Below are 21,049 nucleotides of genomic sequence, written 5' to 3'. Positions count from 1 at the left end.
AATGCAGGGTGGTGGATATAGCATCCTCAGTGGAGCGGTTGGGGCGGTACGCAAACTGAAGCGTGTCAAAGGACGTGGGGAGGCTGGCTGTGATGTGTGGTTTGACGAGCCTTGTGCGTTAAAACATTTATTGTCAAGTTAATCATTCTGGGCATGTTGTAGGCATGTGTGCTAATGCTTACGCAACTGAATGCTTTCTTTTCACATGGTTTGAACACACCATTCATGGAGTGATTGCAACCCTCCCATTACGTATGAAGAGCCAAAGTCCAGATCCCTGATCTATAAAAGGGCTGAGGAGAGAACAGTATCAACAGACCGCTCTCTGCTTCACCTGATCTCATTCAACCAAACAGGTAAGAAAACTGTTAGGACACATGGAGGAGGTAAAGAGGGGTTGTCCACCTGATAATTTACCTTGTTTTAATTTTATGAGTTATAGTTGACTGTATTTCTGACTAATATGATGATTGTGATTTAATATGTCATTTAATATACAATATTTTACTTATCTAAATATGCAATGGTTTTTAAGTCCCTTATCTTCTATTATTCAACAAAAAAGCACTAACTGTTCTTTGTTATTATTATTATTATTATTATTATTATTATTATTATTATATTACAGGCTTGTTACTCGTATCTATTAGTTATCATGACAACATAGCATAGCATGGCGTGGGGGGCAACCGCCATTCCGACGGTCCGCTATTCTGAAAATTTCCGAAGGTCCGTCATTCTGAATTTCAGAGGGGCAGCAATTCCGAAGGTGTCAATCGCGGTGTTTTATTTTGAAGGGTCATGGACCGGATCCTCTCGTGTGTCTTTGTTTGACTTCCTGCCCGGCTTGACGCGATCGGTCGTGGAAAATACACCAGATGAAACGATCGCTGCAGAGCACGAGCCGGCGGCGCGTCTGGTGTGTGAACGACACATTAGCCGGCCGGGGTTTCCCCGGCTAAATACACAAGGGAAGACACAGGTGGTGCAGTCAACACAGGTGAAACACATTAGGTAATCACGAGCAGGGAGCACACAGGAAGACAGGACACGAAACTTCAAAATAAAACAGGAACTCAACAGGGACCAAAAGACACAGACCATGACACAGGAAGACAGGACACAGAACTTCAAAATAAAACAGGAAACCACTTAAGCAGGGGAACACACTGGACGGCCCAAGAGCAATAAACACTCTGTGTAACTTCTGTCGATCCCTTGAGAAATCCAATCCTGTGTATTTACAAAAACCTTTAATTGTTGTGGTTGCACTTTAAGTTGTTGTTTCACATTGGTGTCGCAGTTTGTTTAAAACCAAAAGGAAATGATGACGTTTACAGCAAATGCATTGGCTATTGATTTATAGTGTTAACTTTTAGTAGGCCCATTTGACATTTAGTAGTAGGCCTCAATTCGAATAGTAAGTGTAAATCAACCCCAGGCTGCACTTTTGGCTGAATTTGATATCATTTTAGATTAAAAACTGTCGTGGAACTTTTGGTTCTGCCGGTGGCGAGTCAAAGAACAAGACAGGAGAGGTAGCATGCACCCAAGTTTATTCTCCAGTCTCCACAGAGAAGGAGAGAAGGGGACAGAACACAGAACTACATGGCAGGTAGCAGTTCAGAGTAGTGCCCCCAGAACAGAGATTGCAGCCCCTTCTTATACCCCACTTTATGACTCTGGTTACTTATACAAGCACTTCCCAGACAATAAACCAAGTCAACAGATGTGTTACTCAACGAATGGCTACCCCAGTTGTTGGTTTCCCTATAGGAATTTACAGCCTCGATCAGTTAGTAAACAAGGTTGTACTGGGTCACCCTAATGTCCTTCCTCTGCCCCCAGGTTTATTGTAGGCAGTACACAAATGTCCAACACTAATGGAGTTAACAGGATTGCAACATGGTCTTACTATACTTCAAAGACTACTGTTTGTTGAGCTGAGCTGCAGGCCACACCCTCCCTGCCTGGGTGCTTCAGGTCTGGGTGTGACTCCCAGCCCAGGGGAGATGATTGATTGCACCAGGTGAAGTTGATTTAGTGATCAGAGGAGTCAGATAAGGCACTCTGAGGATGGTGAGGTGTGTGAGGATGTGTGGAGACATGGAAATGGACATGAAGAAGTGACGCAGGACTAAAAGCTTGTTTCAAACGAGGAAGAAGGAGCCAGTGAGCTTTTGTTTGTGTGGATTTTAGTATTTAGTGGGTCATGCAGTTAAATTCATGTTCGCAGTAACCGCACTGACGCCGGTGCAAATCACGCGAGATTTGGACGGACCAGGAAGAGGAGCTTCGAGAAGCTTCCGCTACAAACAAGCTTAAAATATAGACTTATTTAATTTTTTTCGGGACAATTACGCAATTTGGGGCTTCAGCACAAGACGGACATTACATACGAGCATCATGGAGGTATTTGGATGTTTTTTTGTGTGTGTTTTTTTACGAAGAGCTCTGGTGTCCCTTTGCAACCGTTGCATTGAAATGCACTGCTACGCCAAGACCCCCTGTAACTCAGAGAAGGGACGGTGGACTCTGAAAATTCTTCCAGCCCTTAGTCAACATGAGGGTGAGTAGATAATGAGCGAAATATCATTCTAGGGTGAACTATCCCTTTAAATATGGGTTTTTTTCTACATATTCTTCAGATTAGTAGTTAAAGATTAAGGTTAAAATTATTTGATCTTGTGTTATGTTGATTTATGACGGGGGGCACTGTGAGAGTTTTTTGACTTCTCCAGTGCCTTCAACACCATCCGTCCGGCCCTACTGAGTGAGAAGATGACGGCGATGCAGGTGGACTCCCCCCTTGTGTCCTGGATTGTGGACTACCCGACTGGCAGACCACAGTATGTGCGCCTGCAGCACTGTGTGTCAGACGGGGTGGTCAGCAATCTCTCCCTTCCCTGTACACCAGCCACTTCAACTACCGCACAGAGTCCTGTCACCTCAAGAAGTTCTGGGATGACTCAGCAGTAATTGGATGCATCAGCAAGGGTGATGAGGTGGAGTACAGGACTACTGTGGGCAACTTTGTCACATGGTGTGAGCAGAACCATCTGCAGCTCAACGTGGCAAAGACCAAGCAACTGGTGGTGGACCTGAGGAGGACCACGGTGCCGGTGACCCCTGTTTCCATCCAGGGGGTCAATGTGGACATTGTTGAGGACTACAAGTACCTGGGGGTTCACACTGATAATAAACTGGACTGGAGGAAGAACACTGATGCCCTGTACAAGAAGGGCCAGAGCCGCCTCTTTTTTCTGAGGCGTCTGAGGTCCTTCAACATCTGCCGGACTATGCTCAGGATGTTTTATGAGTCTGTGGTAGCCAGTGCTATCCTCTACGCTGTGGTGTGCTGGGGCAGCAAGCTGAGGGTAGCCGACGCCAACAGACTCAACAGACTGATCCGCAAGGCCAGTGACGTTGTGGGGGTGAAGATGGACTCTCTGACGGTGGTGTCAGAGAGGAGAATACTTCTAGACGATGTGTCCAACCCGCTCCATGACGTGTTGGTCAGACGCAGGAGTTCTTTCAGCACCAGACTGATCGCACCACGATGCACCACAGAGTGACATAGGAAATCATTCCTGCCTGTGGCCATCAAACTGTACAACTCCTCACTCTGAGTGTCAGACACTCTTGTGCAAATTCCTTCTGTGCAATAATCCATATTTAATGCCATACTTATGTGCAATAACCCACATTCAATGCCATATTTATTGTGCAATAACTCCTGTCTATGTATATATTTTTTATATATATACATACATATATATTTATTTTATTTTATATACATATTTATATTTATTTCTTTCATTTTTTTTGACTACTTTGCTCTTTAACTTGTACACTTTGAGATGTTGTTGCAACAAAAAGAAATTTCCCCTTGGGGATCAATAAAGTATTCTGATTCTGATTCTCTAAATGTTATTGTGTCTCTGTCCTCAATGTCTTTGACTAATTCAACCAGCAAATTGCCATGTTTTGATGAAGTTATACTAGCTAAATTATTTTTTATTGAATCTTTTTTAAATTTATTTTTATTTGAAATATAGCCCAGTTTGAGTTGTAACAAATGCCTGTAGGCCTAATATACAGGGGTTAAAGTTCTCCGTCGCCACAACGGATTTCCATCAATGAGAAAAAATGAGGGGAGAAAAAAAAAAGGCTACACGTGTTTTTGTTGTGGTTTACTAACGCTGCTCTCAACCAATAAAACTAGCCAGGACCGTTGTATTAACCTAGTGGTTCTCAACGGGGATGTGTGGGGGGGGGGCGCGAGCACAGGAGGGGAGGGTGGGGGTCGGCTCCCGGTCTGTAATCTCTCCCGCTAATCAGTGAAGTAAAAAAGTAATTATATATAAAGTAATATATTACTCCGCCCCAGGAACGCCTATATACAACTATATATGGTCAGCACGTGCATATTAAGTAGCCATGTGCGCTCTGTGGCGCAGCAACTTTTGTGACAACAAAGTGACAACGGAGACAACGGGCGGAGGGCGGGGGAAAGAAGCGGAACTTCTCCGCTTCTCCGAAAGCAGATACACGGGCAATAAATCAGTCAGAAAATGATCTTGCATTTTAATAAGCTACAATAAAAACAAAAACCTCCCAAATCTCAACAAAAGGGAGCAGAAAGAAGAAGAATCTTATGTAATCTGCCCGTTTATCCCAGAAAATCTTTTTTTTTTTTTACCTAGATGTTAAAACAATGTAGGAAGCAGGACGATAGTTACCATTTCTTTGCACGCCTTTCCACTACACAGTTACAGCTCTACTGGACTCGGTTTAGGTCATTTTCCATTAGGCTACAGCTGAGTCCTTCACAGTTCCTCCTCAGAGCCGCGTTGTCTCACTCTTTATTCTCTCGTCAGCTCCAAACACACGTGCACCTCGTTAACTCAGGTGACAGAATAATAACAGTCTCAGTAGCTTCAGATCAGTGTGCGCTGCTGCTGGTGTGTTTTTAAACTTGGATGGTTTGATCCTTGTCGGACGTCACACAGCCTAATCAAAAAAGCAAAATCCTCAATCCGCTCTGTTTATCAATGAACATATAGCCTAGTGTTATTATAGAGCGGGTTGGATTGCCAGCATCAACGGTCCACCACTACCACAATAACTTCAAAAAAATCCTACTGTGCTCTTCTAAATGTAGCCTACTGCTCCGCTCCTCTCTCCCTCTCACACTGCAGTTCTCTGACTCAGCAACGGTGTCGCCAATTCCTCCTGTTCCTCAAAAAAGGCGTACGCCAGGGTCAAAATGGGTGTAAACGTCCGCACTTTTCCCTGTCAGGTTTTGGCTTGATAGATCCCAAATTTGGCGGAGAAAAGTGCGTACGCACAAAACGAGGGGAAAATGGCGTAAAAAAAGGTGTATCCACAATGATAAATGAGGCCCCTGGTTCATATGTTGTTCCGCCGCCGCGGTCCGACCGGACGTAACGGCGCGCATTCGGTTTCGTTTTTTTTTTTTTTTACCGTGCATGTCAGTGGTGCACCGCTGCACGGACAAATAGCAGAGGAAACGGGCCCTTGAATGGCTGGTCCAGACCCCTAGATTAATGCCTTGAGATTTGTTTTTGCTCCCCACTAGACCAGTTCTGAGTTCAGTTTAAGTTTCATACACTCCAGCCATTCTTGCCTTGTTGCCTTACAATGATAGGGGAGCCTTTAGTCAGTAGCCTACTCAATGTTTTTTTTTTCTATCTGAAACAGAGTACACCAAAATGAACACCAGACTACACCAGAATGTTCTTCTCAGAGTACACCAGAATGCTTCATTTATGTGTTAAAGGTGTACAGAAAAGAAAACTGAATTTGAGCCCACTCTGGATCATCAAATTAGTGTAATAACTCATCTTTCAGACGATGTAGGCCAAACTTTGTGCAAAATTCTATTTTTGAGTAAATCCGGGATGAAAGTGTGTATTTTTTTTTTCGCATTGGATAATGCAGGCGCACAGATTATACGTCAGCCTGTACACGATTCATCAGCCACTGATATTGGATCCGTAATCCGTCATTCAAACGTCTGAGACACGCACACACACACGGAGCTCGGACTCGCCCCAAGCTTTGAATATCCCGCCCGCTCGATAACGACCAATCAAATTCGTTTTCCTCACTCGGGTAAACTCGTGTTGCAGCTCGTGACAACTCGGCGCGACAAACAGGACAAACGGCCATTTCTGTACACCTTTAAAATCACAATTTAAAAAAAAAAAAAAAAACACCAGACGAAGGAACGCTGAGTGGGGAGTGGGGGGGGCTTGCAAAAAAAATTTCAGTCAAAAGATTTTTTTTTTGCTTTAACCCCTGAATATACGTTCTTAGACATACAGTATAGTTGGAAAACTGAGATTCATTTTCCAGAGTATACTGAATATAAATCTCTTGTGGTTTCCACAAAATGAGATGATTGCAGAACAATTTCAGACATTCCTCTTCGTTGAGGCCAGAGGAGAGGATGTCATGGCCTTCAGTGCACTGGATGAAAAATCGCGAGTTGACAGCTTCCTGCATAAGGCCATGAATGGATATGCAGAACTTTGGAGCTTTGTGGAAAAGCTGCTGCTTCGGTCCCATGGACAAGCTACTGTGGAGCATGGATTCTCCATAAACAAGGAGGTGGAGATGTGCAATACGAACAAGGACACTATAGTCTCACAGAGACTGATCTGCGACTACGTGTGGATGTGTGGTGGAGTGGTCAAAGTGCTGCTAACTAAAGAGCTGCTAAATGAGTGTGTAACTGCACACAGCCGGTATAGGATCTTCTTGGAAGATGAGAGGAAGAAAAAGGAAAAGACAAAACAGATGGACAAGAGAAAAGGGGCTGCAAATGAGCTTGAAGAGCGACGCAAGAAAATAAGAACAATCTCAACTGTGTATGAAACTCTAGAGAAGGATGCATATAGCAGGCACCAAGATGGCAGAACTCATCACTAAATCCAACTCCATGAGAAAAAGATACAAGGACAAGAGAGGGGAGTTGATGGACCTACACCGTGAAATTGAGAAGAGAGCGGCAGAGCTATGCCACATGTCTTGAGGAGAGTTTGGGATGTTACAAAACAAGTCATGTGATAACATTAGTGTTGTTTTTCAAACAGTTATGTGCATGATTTTTCAACCTTTTGGCTTGGGACAGGCTGTTTTGAGAACTTTCATTATTGAGTAAATTTACAATGGAGACAGCTTTTAGTGTTGGAAATGTTATTATTCTGTCTCCTTGTAGGAAAAAAGTCTTTTGCAGGATTAAAATCAATGGAGTATTTTCCAGCACAAAAATCGTCATTTTTGGGGTCTAAAATTATATATTAAATATATATATGTTGAGGTCTTAAAAAGCATTTAATTTGACTATTAAAATGGTGCAAGAACCCTGTTTTGGTGAAATAAAAAGCTGTGGCCTACAGAGGATTTTAATCAATTCTCTACTCTTGTGCTTACAAAGTGGAATTTACTCACTTTTTTTTAAAATTTACAGTGCAGTGTTGTCTCAAATCAAACACAGCCTTTGTGCACCAACATATCTGCTTGTGTGCTAATAAATTTGCTAATTTGATCTAAAAGTAAAGCTTTACTTTATATGGGCCCACTGGCATCAGCAACGTGGCCTCCTGCCTTGGCCTCCAATTACACAAGTTATCAGTACTTTGATTGGTCACTCCCATTCTCACATATCCAAAATGACAACTAAGGTGATGATTGTCAGTAGCAGTGATGGGAATAAGAGCATTAAAATAAACGGCGTTACTACTTTTTTCACAAAAGTTACTGTTTCCCATGTTACAACACTGTTACCATTACAATAAGATTAGCCGTTACTCAGCATTAGAAGAGGAAGAACCATCAGAAAATAATACACCCGTTTTGAGAGAAACTATGCAAGTCTGGTCGCTTTTCCTCTGTTTTGCCAACCCTCGGCAATGTGCATTTGTTTACAACAAAGCCCGTGAAAAATCAATAGCCTACATGTAGCGGTGGATGACGTAACTTTCAAAACAAAAGATCGAGGGTTACGGAGCTTGTTTGTGTCGCGGTGCTGCAGAGACGAGAGCTGAGACGCCGGGGAGGCAGCCAGGTACGACACTGATGTTGCAAGGTTGGTTTTCAGCCGTGAGATGCCAGGTGGAAAACAGAGAGCCTCCATTCTCACTCGTAACAAGTCACAAGTCATGTAGTTAAAGCAGAAGTAAGCGATCTGGTCGTTTTGGCTAACTTCCTGTCAGCAGATGGAGTTAGCAGTCCCCGCCCTCGTCCCTACGTCACCACATTCAGGCGCATCCCTTGGCTGCACACACAGAGAGGACTGCCCCTTTATGCCGTTCTCTCTCCTCATTGGGTAAAGGTTGTAGGATACAAGGAAAGTTTTCTCCTCGGTACAGCAGAGCAGAGTGACTGACAGACCCATGTTTCAGACCAAACACTCTATAGAAGTGATTGCTGTCGGAAGATATAACTATTTAAGACTTATATTAACACAAACATTCTGCTTTAACTACCACAATTACTAAAAAAAACTAAACAATCCACTTCAAAACTAAGGTTTTACTGAGGTAAAAAATGTAGCATAGCCACAGGAATAATCCTGCATAGTTCCTCTTTAAACATTTTCAGTTCATTGAACTGGTCAGAAAAAAGCCATTTATCACTCCACCCCTTCCACACGCTGCTGATCCAAACAGCTGATGGCGGAGTGATACAGCGCGCCGCAGAGCCTGCCTGTGTGGTGGAATACAGAGCAAGTTGTTAATTCCAGATAAATGGGGGTTAGGGAGAGAAGTCTAAGAAGGCATATTCACATTGCATTTTTTTTGTGGACCAACTTTGTAAACAAAAGCACGTGTGTCCCACAGTCGCTCAATCATTGGATAAAAAGTATTGGCAGGATCTTCCATGAAAAGTACACAATGGAGGTCATGAATGTGTTTTCTTGCTGACCATTTAAGGGGAATTTCCTTTTTTTTTTTTTTTTTAATCTGGACCTTATTTCTAGCATAAAAATGATCATTTACTCACCCAGATAACTTTGGTGTCATTACATGTCCTTCCAACGAAATTAGATCCAGCCGTGAGCCGCGTATATCCCAAGGGGGCAGTTGTCGGTCTGAGAAGTGAAGCTCACTTCCGCGTTCAAAAAACTGCAATCCCCTCGAATTCCTCTGGGGGCTGGTGTCAGAAGGGAGCATTCCCCATAGACCCCCATGTTAAAATCGCCCACTTTACATCCTCAGTAAACATGTTAAAAGCCTGGTGTCAGAACGTTTTTTCGTCTCAATCGATAGTTTCTACCCCCGCACACACTCTGAGGGGGGGGAATTTTTTTTAAACTCTACCGTTTTACTGTTATTAGATTAAAACTCTGGCCAATTAGGGCGCGGAAAGGTTGAGTGACAGGTCCGAGCAGCTCCGTGGACAGCTGCTTCGAGGCCAGTGGGCGGGTTCTCAGCCGGCCAATCCAACATGGCGCTGTTCAGGCCGCCATATTTGAGTCACAAAAACGACTCCCCAAAACCAATGGGTGACGTCACGGACGCTACGTCCATTCTTTTTACAGTCTATGGTATATCCATACAATGCCAATCAATGCAGCAGCGGAATGCAGCCTCTAAATAACACATTACGAGCGAGTACTCACTCGGCTTGGGCGGCATCCGAGTACCATTTCACCTACTCGGATACATATAACTGTGGCAAGGTGAAGAGGGCCCGGGCGGGGATTGAACCCACACCTCCCGGGTAAAAGTCATGCGCGCTTGCCAGTCACCCAAAGGGACATCCCTTTGGCCAAGTAGCCAGGGCACATGATCAATTGGAGGCATAGTGACAGGAACCTCAACTGTCACATCTCTCCCCCACGTCCTCGTGCTTCCGCGCAGGCTGCCACACATTAGGAATCCATGGACCCACCCCTAGTGCTACATGGATCCTGCCAACAACGCCAGAATGTGGCAAGGTGAAGAGGGCCCGGGCGGGGATTGAACCCACACCTCCCGGGTAAGAGTCACGCGCGCTTGCCAGTCACCCAAAGGGACATCCCCTTGGCCAAGTAGCCAGGGCACATGATCAATTGGAGGCATAGTGACAGGAACCTCAACTGTCACATAAGCATAAAAAGGCGGGTGGCCGAGTTGTGAATGATGTGCAGTCTGTTGATGAGTTTGGTGAGGAGGGCATTACGGTAGTCGATGCGTGATGTGACAAATGAGTGAACCAGGATTTCGGTGCTGGATTGGGTCACTGATGGGCGGAGTCTAGAGATGTTGCGAAGGTGGAAGAATGCAGTCCAGTTGATGTTTTGAATATGGGATGCAAATGAGGGGGTGATGAGGGAGGTGGGAGGGATGGCAGCACTAGGTTTGGAGGAGATGTAGACCTGTGTGTCGTCAGTGTAACCGTGAAAATGGACCCCATGGTGATGGAGGAGTGTGCCCAGGGGGAGGAGGTAAATGGTGAACAGGAGTGGACCCAAGACTGACCCCTCGGGGACACCCAGTGAAACACCCGAACACTCAGACTTGTGGTTGCTTATCCTCATTCTCTCAGGATGGGTTACACCCCGCCTATTCGAAACCCTGCCGTTCCGAAAATAGACTTCCATTCTTCGTAATGGCGGGGTTTCCCATTTTTTCTCAAGACCCCGCTATTCTGAAAAGCAGGGTCCGAACGGACAGACGGAAGCAATCCGTCAGCACTGTTGTTGTCGGTGGACTCTCTCTCTCTAAACTTAACCAACTACTTTCTTCATTGCCTAAACCCAACCAAAGCATCAGAGCAAAGAAATATTTTTTTTTCTCCCCGGTCTGCTGTCAGCAGGAGCGCCATGGTCTGCCAGGTGTGAATACGCCCTAAGTATTTTCACAAAAAGTAATGCAATAGTTACTTTTCCTGGTAATTATTTATTCTTATCATGCAGTAACTCCATTACTAACTCAGTTACTTTTTGGGGAAAGTAACTAGTAACTACTAATAGCTTTTTTGAATTAACATGTCTAACACTAGTCAGTAGATGCATGTGTGTTGGATACCTGAGCCCTGCACTGTCCTAATGCATGGAGACATGAACCATGAACTATGATTCAACAGTTACTTTCTATGTGTGGCTATCGGTCACTAGAGTTACTACATAACACAGTTACACAGTCACATGAGTTTGTTTCTCTTCCTCCACAGATGTCGACCGCAGCCACATGGAAAACTTTGTGCTTAGCACTCGTTGCTGCTCTCACCATCATCGGCTTTGTTCTGTATTTGGAAGCACCAGCCCCAGTTTGTCAATATTCGTCCACATGGGCCAGAGCAGACACTTCTGAAAAGCCCATAGTCCTGTTGTGGTTCTGGCCTATTGGTGTGAGGTTGGATCTCAGTGGCTGTTCCACCCACTTCAACATTGACAGCTGCCTCCTGACAGATGATAGATCCTTGTACAGTAAAGCAAAAGGAGTGATTATCTTCCACAAAGATATAAACCGGCATTTAAAAAACCTGCCTCAGGAGCCACGTCCAGCTTTTCAGAAGTGGATCTGGTACCATGTGGAGTCTCCTACCAACACAGCAAAGATTCCTGGTCTAGAGAACCTGTTCAACTTAACACTGAACTACAGGCGAGATGCTGACATCACTGTGAGGAATGAGCTGGTGATCAGGAAAACGGACATGAAAGACGACTTTGTCCTGCCCAAGAAAGACAAACTGGTGTGTTGGATCGTCAGTAACAAGGACCCGGCGACCGGGACAGCAGTGAGAGAGTCCTATTACCGCCAACTGTCGAAACACATCCACGTCCACCTCTTTGGTGCTTTTTCAGGGAAGCGCTTACGTGATGAGGACTACTACTCCACCATTGCTAGCTGTAAATTCTACCTGTCATTTGAGAATTCAATCCACAGAGACTACATCACTGAGAAGGTAAACGGGGCTTTCGTGGCAGGGACGGTCCCTGTAGTTTTAGGTCCACCACGGGAAAACTACGAGCAATTCATTCCCTCCGATTCCTTCATTCACATCAATGACTTCCCTGATCCTAAATCTCTGGCAGAGTTCCTGAACCACCTGGATACAGATGATGAAGCGTACATGCGTTACTTTGAGTGGAGGAAGTACTACACAGCCACTCCTCATCTCCTGTCAGTCCAAAATGAATTCCTTCAGCCCGTCTGCCTCGCCTGTGATCACATGTCCAAAGACAGGGATTACAGTGTAGTTCACGACCTCTATGGGTGGTACTGGTCATGAGGAGCAAAAGTGAGATCATCAGCATTGATAGATTACTGACGGTTTAGGCTTTTGTTTCAGTGTTTTCTGCTCAGTGTTTTTTTTAATATTTTATAGACTATTACGGTATTACAGAATTAATGTATTCACCTCTGATAAAAAAATAAAGGTTAGTTTTGGTTATTCTGTGGTTTTAACACTGGAACCGCCAAGGATGCTGTACCCTGAGGTTTCTCCAATTTTTCCCTGTTAAAAGGGTTTTCTATGGAGTTTTTCCTCAGTGGATGTGGATGTGTGGGTCTAAGAGCAGAGGATGTTGTTGTGATGCCATGTAAAGCCCTTTGAGATAAAGTGTTTGTAAAAACGGGCTATACAAATAAAATTGCCTTGCCTTGGCTTGCCTTCCTGTACTTCCAACGGTTCCAGGGTACCATTACGAAGGGCCGCCATTCCGAATGTTTACTTTAATGTTTCGGAATGCCGGCCCTTAATTATGTTTGAAAAGGGCCACCATTCCAAACCAGAAAAAAGGTGTGCCATTTCGAAAAGTTGGTTAAATATGTTAAATTTCACTAATGGCTGCGGTAGTACAGTGGGTAGAGCAGTTGACTGCCACGCAGATAACCTGGGATCAAATCTAGGACAGGTTGCACATTGGTATTTTTTTGTCTTGTGTATTTGCCCATTGTTTATTAGCTGGCCGGGGAGTCGTTCACACCATAGACTGTCCCCCAATTCCAATCCGCCCCCTAAAGACTCACGCCCTGAACCCTCGTTGACTAAATTGACGTCAGCTGTAAGTGATTGAGTGTGAGAGCCTGTGAGGGTCCAGGATCTTAGAAATAGAATTGGAACAGCACTTCCACCCTTTCACGTTACCCTGGCAACAAAAATGCTGTTGACGCTGGCAACTCTGGGTCTGTTGATCTACAAGTTACTTACTGCACGCACAAGGCGAGCAACTAGACTCCCTCATCAGTCCATCTTTATCCAAGCACTAGCTTTGCAGGATGGACAAGAGGTATTTTCAAAATAATGATTGTATTCAGTGACAGACTGGCCATAGGGCAATATGGGCTTATTATTATTATTATTATTATTATTATTATTATTGTTATTATTATTAATTCATGTATTCATTTATTTTTGCATGAGTCAAATAGCTTCTGATAAAATGAAGAGTGTTTGTTCTGTATTGAAAGATAGACTTTTATTATTAATCTCAAGGTCCATTTTAAAAAGACAAACAAACACACATACAAATTTAAAAGAGACAGTCATACCAGTGTTTCCACTGGTATCTCACAGCACTGAGACCAGGATGCATTAAGACAAGTCCTCCATATCTTTAGTAAAAAAAAAAAAAAAAAACACCTTCTGCAATGTTTCATTATCTATCAGGCAATCGTGCGCCAGTACGCCCGACTGAACACCCGAATGGCAATAATTCGGGTGTATTTGGACCCAGAGAGAGACATGAGGCGTGACTTCAGGCTGTCCAGGCAGGCCTTCACTGGCCTTCTCAATATCCTGTCCCAGGAGAGGGACCATGGATGGGGTCATCATCTGGAGGCACTCATTTTTATATATTGGCTGGCCCATGGTGTGTCATACAGGGTGGCAGCACGGGCATTTGATGTGCCAACAACTACAATTTATAGAGTTGTGCACAGAATTGCAAAGGCAATACGTCAGGTCAAATCCAAGGTCATCTCTTTCCCTCCCCCTGACACCCTGGAAGAAGTTGGCCAAGGCTTTGCCCAGCTGGCACGTCATGCAGCATTCAACAAGGCTGTGGGGGCCATAGATGGGTGTCACATCCGTATAAAGCCTCCAAAAAGAAACAAGGCCTGCTACTATAACTATAAAGGATTTTACTCCATACAACTGCAGGGCATCTGCGACTCCACTGGAAGGTTCTTGGACATTTTTGTTGGGTATGGGGGGTCTGCCCATGACACCAGGGTTTTAAGAAATAGCCCAGTTTATTACAGATCACTGTACCCCCCACCAGGTTATTTTCTTTTGGCTGATGGAGGGTACCCTTGCCTGGAGCGGCCCATTGCAATCTTGACACCTTATAGAAGACCAGTCCATGGCATAATTGAGGAGCGGTTCAATAAAGCCCATGCCAGGGCTCGGAACATAATAGAGAGGACCTTTGGCATCATGAAGGCACGGTGGCGGGCCACATTGTTCAAGGCCCTGGAGGTCAGGCCACATTTTGTGTCAGAAGTTGTCTTGGCCTGTGTATTCCTCCACAACATCTGCCTCTCACATGGAGATGTGATGGAGGAAGAGGAGCTTCAGCCAGAGGAACCTGGCCCCCCTGTTCCAGCTGATGAACAGCACCTGGAGGAGAGAAGTGGGGACAACATGAGAAGACGGCTGTGTGCCCAGATTTCTGCACCTCAACAGCGTCATGGTGCTTTAACCGACCATGATTATACAATGGCCTGAATTTTTTTTTAATAGTTAAATTGTGAGAAGGGCAATTTATGATGGCTTTCCCACATTCATTTTGAAGTGACATAATTTTTTTTAACATGACTGCTGGACTGTGGGAAATCCCCTTTTTCAGTTTACCTTCTCTCCTACTTCATTTAGCTCTGAATTGTCACTTGACTGAATTTTAATTTAATTAAATTCTTATTTCTATTTTTATCCCTGCCTTGGCAAGGCAAGGCAATTTTATTTATAGCCCATTTTTACAAACAGTTTGTCTCAAAGGGCTTTACATGGCATCATAACAACATCCTCTGTCCTTAGACCCTCACATCCACTGAGGAAAAACTCCATGGAAAACCCTTTTAACAGGGAAAACCTTTAAACTATTCTTGGTACCTTTATGTTTGCACCTAACACCAAGACAAGTTCCTTGTGCTGTAAACTGACCCTTGCTGCTCTTGGCAATAAAAACAGTTCTGATTCTGATCCTGATCATTTTCATAATACTCAGAAATGACATATCAACACATTTGTTTTATAATACAAAGAACACTGCACTGAAATGGATGCTGCAAACCATTTATTATTCAATTAAACTGAAATTGGGTGTTGTCGAAAACAGAAACAAAAATATGGCAAGTTGGTGGAGAAAGCTAATTGTTCTTCTCCACCAACTTGCCAAGAATCCCTATCAGCGCGTCCATCTGCTCCTCCTTTTTCTTCTCCCTCTCCTCCTCCCTGGCGTCCAGCTCCCTCTGCCTTTTCTCCTGCCTCTCGCTGTACTCTCAGATGTACTCCAGGACCTCATTTCTTCTTTTTTTGGGTCTTGAAGGCAGTGCAGATGTGGATGGACCAGGCAGTGCAGATGTGGATGGACCAGGAAGTGCAGATGTGGATGGACGAGATGGGGAGTGTGGCTGCTCGACAGCGGTTGACTCTGATGTCGCAGAGGAGCCTGGATAATGCTTTATGCATGTCATCAAAATAGGGCCAGGTGGCTGGGGTGCTCTCACCACCCTCAGTCCCTGACCCAGTTCGTGGTAGAATCAGGTCCTGTGTGAGGAATAAGACAAGATCAATTACCATATTACATTTTCTGATTGAAACAAAAAAAGAAAAGAAAAAAAAAGTTTGGTTTGGTTATTTAAAGGACTGGAGTGAGATAATTCACAAAGCTTTACCACCAGTGTAAAGAAAACCACCCACATACAGAAACACATGTGATCCAGGGGCCCATAACACAAGATAAGACTTCGTTTACCCTATATTTTTTCTTTAGATTTTCCCATTTTTTTGATGCTTGGGATGCGGTCACTTCTGCATCTAAACCCATTTCCTTTAACAATAAACTGATGACACACACAGACACAGACACACACACACACACACACACACACCTTGTGTTTACAGTCATTCTTTGGCTACAGTAACAGTAGCCCAATAACTGGCAGTTGTAACGTTTACTAAGTGAATACGCCTACTTACTCAAATCCCTGGGCAGACGCATTCCTGTGGCCAGTAAAAATTGCATCTCTTTCCACTCTGAGCTGGACGAATTGTTTTGTTTGTTGCTCACTCCCTGTTTGTAAGCAAAACCTATGATCGATCTGACCAACTCATCAGACTGCAATGATCACATTCTACACACAGTTGTGACAATCAACGTTTTACTTACATACAAACTTCTTCTTTCTGGCTCCTTCCATCGCTTTAGGCTATTTGTTTATTTACCGATCGTTCTTTTCCTCCTTTTTTTTTTTTTTTTGATATTTCCGGGTATTCCGACGGAATCCTGCACAGCGCTATGAACTGTGGGTAATTCCCCTACCCAAAGTCCGCTTCGGTGCTGACTTACGGTAAGGGGGCAGTAAGGGCTCATTCACTGACTCACTGACTTGATGCTCTGACAATGGAACAGCCCTCACACACTCACGGACTTCCCGTGAACGCGCCTCTAAGTCAGTGAGTCCGTGAGGGGTCGGATTGGAATTGGGCATGTATATAAAGGTTCACACACACCAGACGCACACCTGACCCTTCAAAATAAAACACCGCGATTGACACCTTTGGAATGACGGCCCCTCGGAAATTCAGAATGTCGGACCTTCAGAAATTTTCGGAATAATGGACCGTCGGAATGGCGGTCGCCCCCCACTTCCAACACTGTGAGGTCATTTTGAGTTTGCCCCACTACAGGCTTTATAACTAGAAAATTTCCTCTGGGAAATTTTGAGAGGGCCACGGGATCTACAGCCGGTGTGTGTGTGTGTGTGTGTGAGTGTGTGTGTAATCACATGAAGTTACCTGTGTGTGTTAGAGTGTGGGAGAGGAATGTACGTTTACGCGCGCATTTGTATGTTACCTGTGTGTGTGTGTGTGTCTGTGTGTGTGTGTGTGTGTGTGTGTGTGTGTGTGTGTGAGTGTGTGTGTAATCACATGAAGTTACCTGTGTGTGTTAGAGTGTGGGAGAGGAATGTACGTTTACGCGCGCATTTGTATGTTACCTGTGTGTGTGTGTGTGTGTGTGTGTGTGTGTGTGTGTGTGTGTGATTGACATGTTATGAGCTGCATCCTGTGTCAGTCTGATTTAGCTGTGTATATGTGTTTACAAACATTTTAACAAGCACCAGGTGGATTGTTTATGAACCTTAACGAGCTCTGGCCTGAGGTTCAGACGTTACCACGGCAACTTGAGGTGGTTGCCATGACGATAGGGGCCCCCCAGGCTGACGCAGACAGAAACGTCGAGAAAAAGAGTGATGTTCTGCCTCGCAAAAGGCTTACGGTGACAAAACGGTAACTCCTATCAGAACAAAACACAGATCACATTGCTCTAAGGACTTCCTGAAAAATTTGGTACGATTTGGTGTTTCTACAGTAAATATTTTGGAGACGCTGGCAGTTTTAAAACATCAGGCCGTTCTGCTTCTCTCAGAAAATATTTGTATTGGAGTCAATGAGGAGCAGAGACAGACGTGGCCACACTTAGAGGCTGATAATTTAAATTCTGTAAGTCTCTCTGATATTTTGAGCACATGGTGAGAGACAGAACAAGTTTGTCTACAATTTTCTGAAAAAAATATGTGTGTAGAGTGTAAATTGTGGCCGGGCCGAGTGTGGAAAGAGAAAAATTCTGGAATTTTTCTGGGCTCACTCTCACTCTAACCGATGATGTCATGCACTCTGACACGAACATTCCGTGCAATACACACCCATTATAATCTCATAATTTCCCCAAAAATGATCATGGTCATTGATCAGGGATTGATAAAAAACTATACAACCTATCAAAACGTGGAATAAAACGCCAATACACAAGACTTGTGTCTACTGTTTAATGTTCAAATGAAGTCTCTAGGTGAAAGTATGCCTGAGCAGTAGACGTTTGTAAAGCTCCAATGATTGTTCTTTTTCGCTCTTTTTTTCCCGCTCGTCCCATTGACTTAGGGGCGGCCCCTCGGAAATTCGGAATGACGGACCTTCAGAAATTTTCGGAATAGTGGACCGTCGGAATGGCGGTCGCCCCCCACTTCAAGCACTGTGAGGTCATTTTGAGTTTGCCCCACTACAGGCTTTATAATTACAGGCTGTACAAATTAGAAGTCTGTTATTGGAATATTTGGTCTTTTTTTCTTCAAAATACCATGTTATAATGAATGAAATAACATTACCCAAACCCTAATTTATCTAATTCATGTAATGATAAAATTTCAATTCAGTTGAACTATCAATGGTAAAATACATGTAATAAAATATGAGAAAGCTGTGAAACAGATAAAACAGGTGTCAAACAGATTTAAAAAAAAAAAAAAAAAAAAAAAAAGAAACTGGGTTAATGGACTCCGTGACTGTGATTCTGGCTTATAATGCGAAATATTTGTTTTGTTTTTTGTTTCACTTTGTAGATGTAACCATTTTGTTTATGACCTCATGTATTGAAAATAATAAAGTTACTTCAATCTCAAAAAGGTCATACCAGTAATTTCTCTATTGTGTCCCTTTTAAAAGTTGTACAAGATTGTAGATGATACACCAGCTACTACAACACCTCATTTCATCTAAAGTGTCACAGACACCTTTACCCAATCGTTATGAAAATCCATCGTTTTAAAGTCAGATCTCCAAGTCACCGATGCCTGAGTGCAGTCTGACAGAGGTTGTGCTGATGAGTCAGTGGGACATGACAAGTAGAAAAAAGCCAAACGAGTTTCCCCTGATCTGTGTTGTCCTGGTCCAGCCCCTCAGTCTTAACCCTAACCCTATCACAACATTTACACACTCAGCCTTCATGCAGCTACAGCATTTCCAGCTGTTCCGGGGCTTTTTCTCTCTTTATTTATCTAGTCAGTATTATTTCTTTTACAAATCTAGGATTATGAATTCTTACCGCTGCTGTTTGTGATTTAACACTTTGTTTATATTGTTTCATCTCTTTCAGTTTGTGTTGCCAATAATCATCAGAAGAGGTTCTCCTCTCTTGCCGTGTTGATATGGCTCCTTCTTCCATTTCTTCTGTGTTACGCGTCAACCTGACGGTGACTCTCATGCTGGCTGGAGTCATAATCCTGATTTTAATGTACTACACATCAGCTCCATCTCCACAATGTTATCCTCTCCTGGCTAATTCATGGCGGCCCAACAACACTGCGGTGAAACAAGTTCAACAACAGACGGAAAAACCTGTCGTGCTGCTGTGGTTCTGGCCTGAAAACAAACATTTTGATTTCCAAGACTGCAAGAAGCTTTTCAACATGGACAGCTGCCTCCTCACAGACGACAGGTCTTTATACTCCAGGGCTGAGGCCGTTGTGATATTTCACAGAGCCATCCAGGACGACCTCTCCAACCTTCCTGCCTCGCCCAGACCCAGATTTCAGAGGTGGATCTGGTTTAACATGGACTCACCCACCAACACGCGCAGGATAGCAGGCATTCAGGGACTATTCAACCTAACGCTGAGCTACAGGAAGGACGCAGACATCCACGTTCACTGGAAACTGACTGTCAGAGAGAAACCAGCTGAGGACTTTGTCATTCCAAAGAAACAACAACTGCTCTGTTGGATGGTGAATGAACACGAGCTCAATGGGACACTGGAGAGACAGCGCTTTTACATGGAGCTTACAAAATACATAAAGGTGCACATGTTTTTCAGCTCCTCTGGGGAGACCTTGAGGGGTGACAACTATTTTCAGACTATTAGCAGCTGCAAATTCTTCCTTTCTTTTGAGGATTCAATCCACAGAGATTACATCACAGAAATATTCACTGGTCCTCTGGCAGCTGGCACTGTGCCAGTAGTTTTGGGTCCACCTAGAAACAACTATGAGGACTTTGCCCCAGGTTCCTCTTTCATACATGTAAATGACTTTCCTGATGCCGTGACCCTGGCTAACTTCCTCCTCAGGCTGGATAAGGATAATCAGAGGTATGTAAAATATTTTGATTGGCGGCGTTTCTACACAGTCAAACGCCATCCCACGGAGGAGAGGCAGGAGTTTGCACACGCTATCTGCCAGGCCTGTCATCACGTGGCCATGAACAAGGAGTACAGAGTGGTGCTTGATCTGTACAAGTGGTTCTTACTGTGACACTGTCAGACACACTGAAATATAGAAGCTGTGACACATTCACAGGGCCGGCCCTAGGACTTCGGTGGCCCTAAACAAGATCTTTGTTTGTGGCCCTATCTAAGCACAAACACATATACTGCTTAAAACTGAATACACAATACATGATTATGCCCTCTGAGGTCTGAGGCAATTTCCTCAAATTTTACATATTTTCTTAACTTCACATTTTTAAGATATGTGCAGATGTAACAATACTCAAGTGTTTTATGTCTAAATATGAGAACTTACGCTCTAAGTACACTGAGGCCAATTTGTCAAAGAACACTGTATAAAGAAATAATATAGGCCAAAGGCTGGAAATTTTTAGAAAAATTTCAACTGCTTGAAATAGGATTTGAATACAGTAATAGATAAGTATAGAACACAAGCCTTAAGCTGCGTTCAGACCAGACCTTTTTTTTTCTTGCTGGCAACGAGTTTACATGTTAAGTCAATGCAAACGAGCGATTGAGCGTTTAATCGCTCAGGCGAAAAATCGCTCTGTCACTCGAGATGAGAAATCCCAACTCTCCGGCCGTCAGTCGCTCGTCGCTCAGCGCTGATTGGCTGCCGTAATCCCGGTGGTGCCGGTGTAAACAGAGACACATGGCAGTGGGCATGACGCCATCAAAGCGAAAATGCGAGTCTGTCGCTCAGCTGCATTCGCTCGTCAATTTGGCACAGAGCGATTTCTTTGGAACGATACGAGCGACAGCGACAAAAATAAAAGGTCCGGTGTGCACGCACCTTAAAATGAAATT

General features: G+C 44.0%; 2 protein-coding genes across 2 annotated transcripts; both read left to right on the top strand.

The window, feature by feature from the left end:
- The first annotated feature begins 10,417 nt into the window (after window positions 1-10,417).
- On the top strand, window positions 10,418-12,251 carry LOC146980412 (4-galactosyl-N-acetylglucosaminide 3-alpha-L-fucosyltransferase 9-like). The gene is made up of 2 exons (XM_085788668.1): window positions 10,418-10,459; window positions 11,188-12,251. The coding sequence occupies exons 1-2, from the start codon at window positions 10,418-10,420 to the stop codon at window positions 12,247-12,249; spliced, it is 1,104 nt and encodes a 367-aa protein (XP_085644794.1). The 3' UTR covers window positions 12,250-12,251.
- A 6,915-nt stretch (window positions 12,252-19,166) lies between these two features.
- Window positions 19,167-20,269, top strand: LOC146980411 (4-galactosyl-N-acetylglucosaminide 3-alpha-L-fucosyltransferase 9-like). The gene has a single exon (XM_085788798.1). It carries the CDS (start codon window positions 19,167-19,169, stop codon window positions 20,265-20,267), a length of 1,101 nt encoding a protein of 366 aa, XP_085644924.1. The 3' UTR covers window positions 20,268-20,269.
- The last annotated feature ends 780 nt before the right edge of the window (window positions 20,270-21,049 follow it).

This window comes from Trachurus japonicus, chromosome 10 (genome assembly GCF_045865225.1).
Source record: "Trachurus japonicus isolate A0001 chromosome 10, Traja_1.0".
NCBI lineage: Eukaryota > Metazoa > Chordata > Actinopteri > Carangiformes > Carangidae > Trachurus > Trachurus japonicus.
The sequence above is the reverse complement of the archived record's forward strand: the minus strand, read 5'-3'. Positions and strand labels throughout refer to the sequence as shown.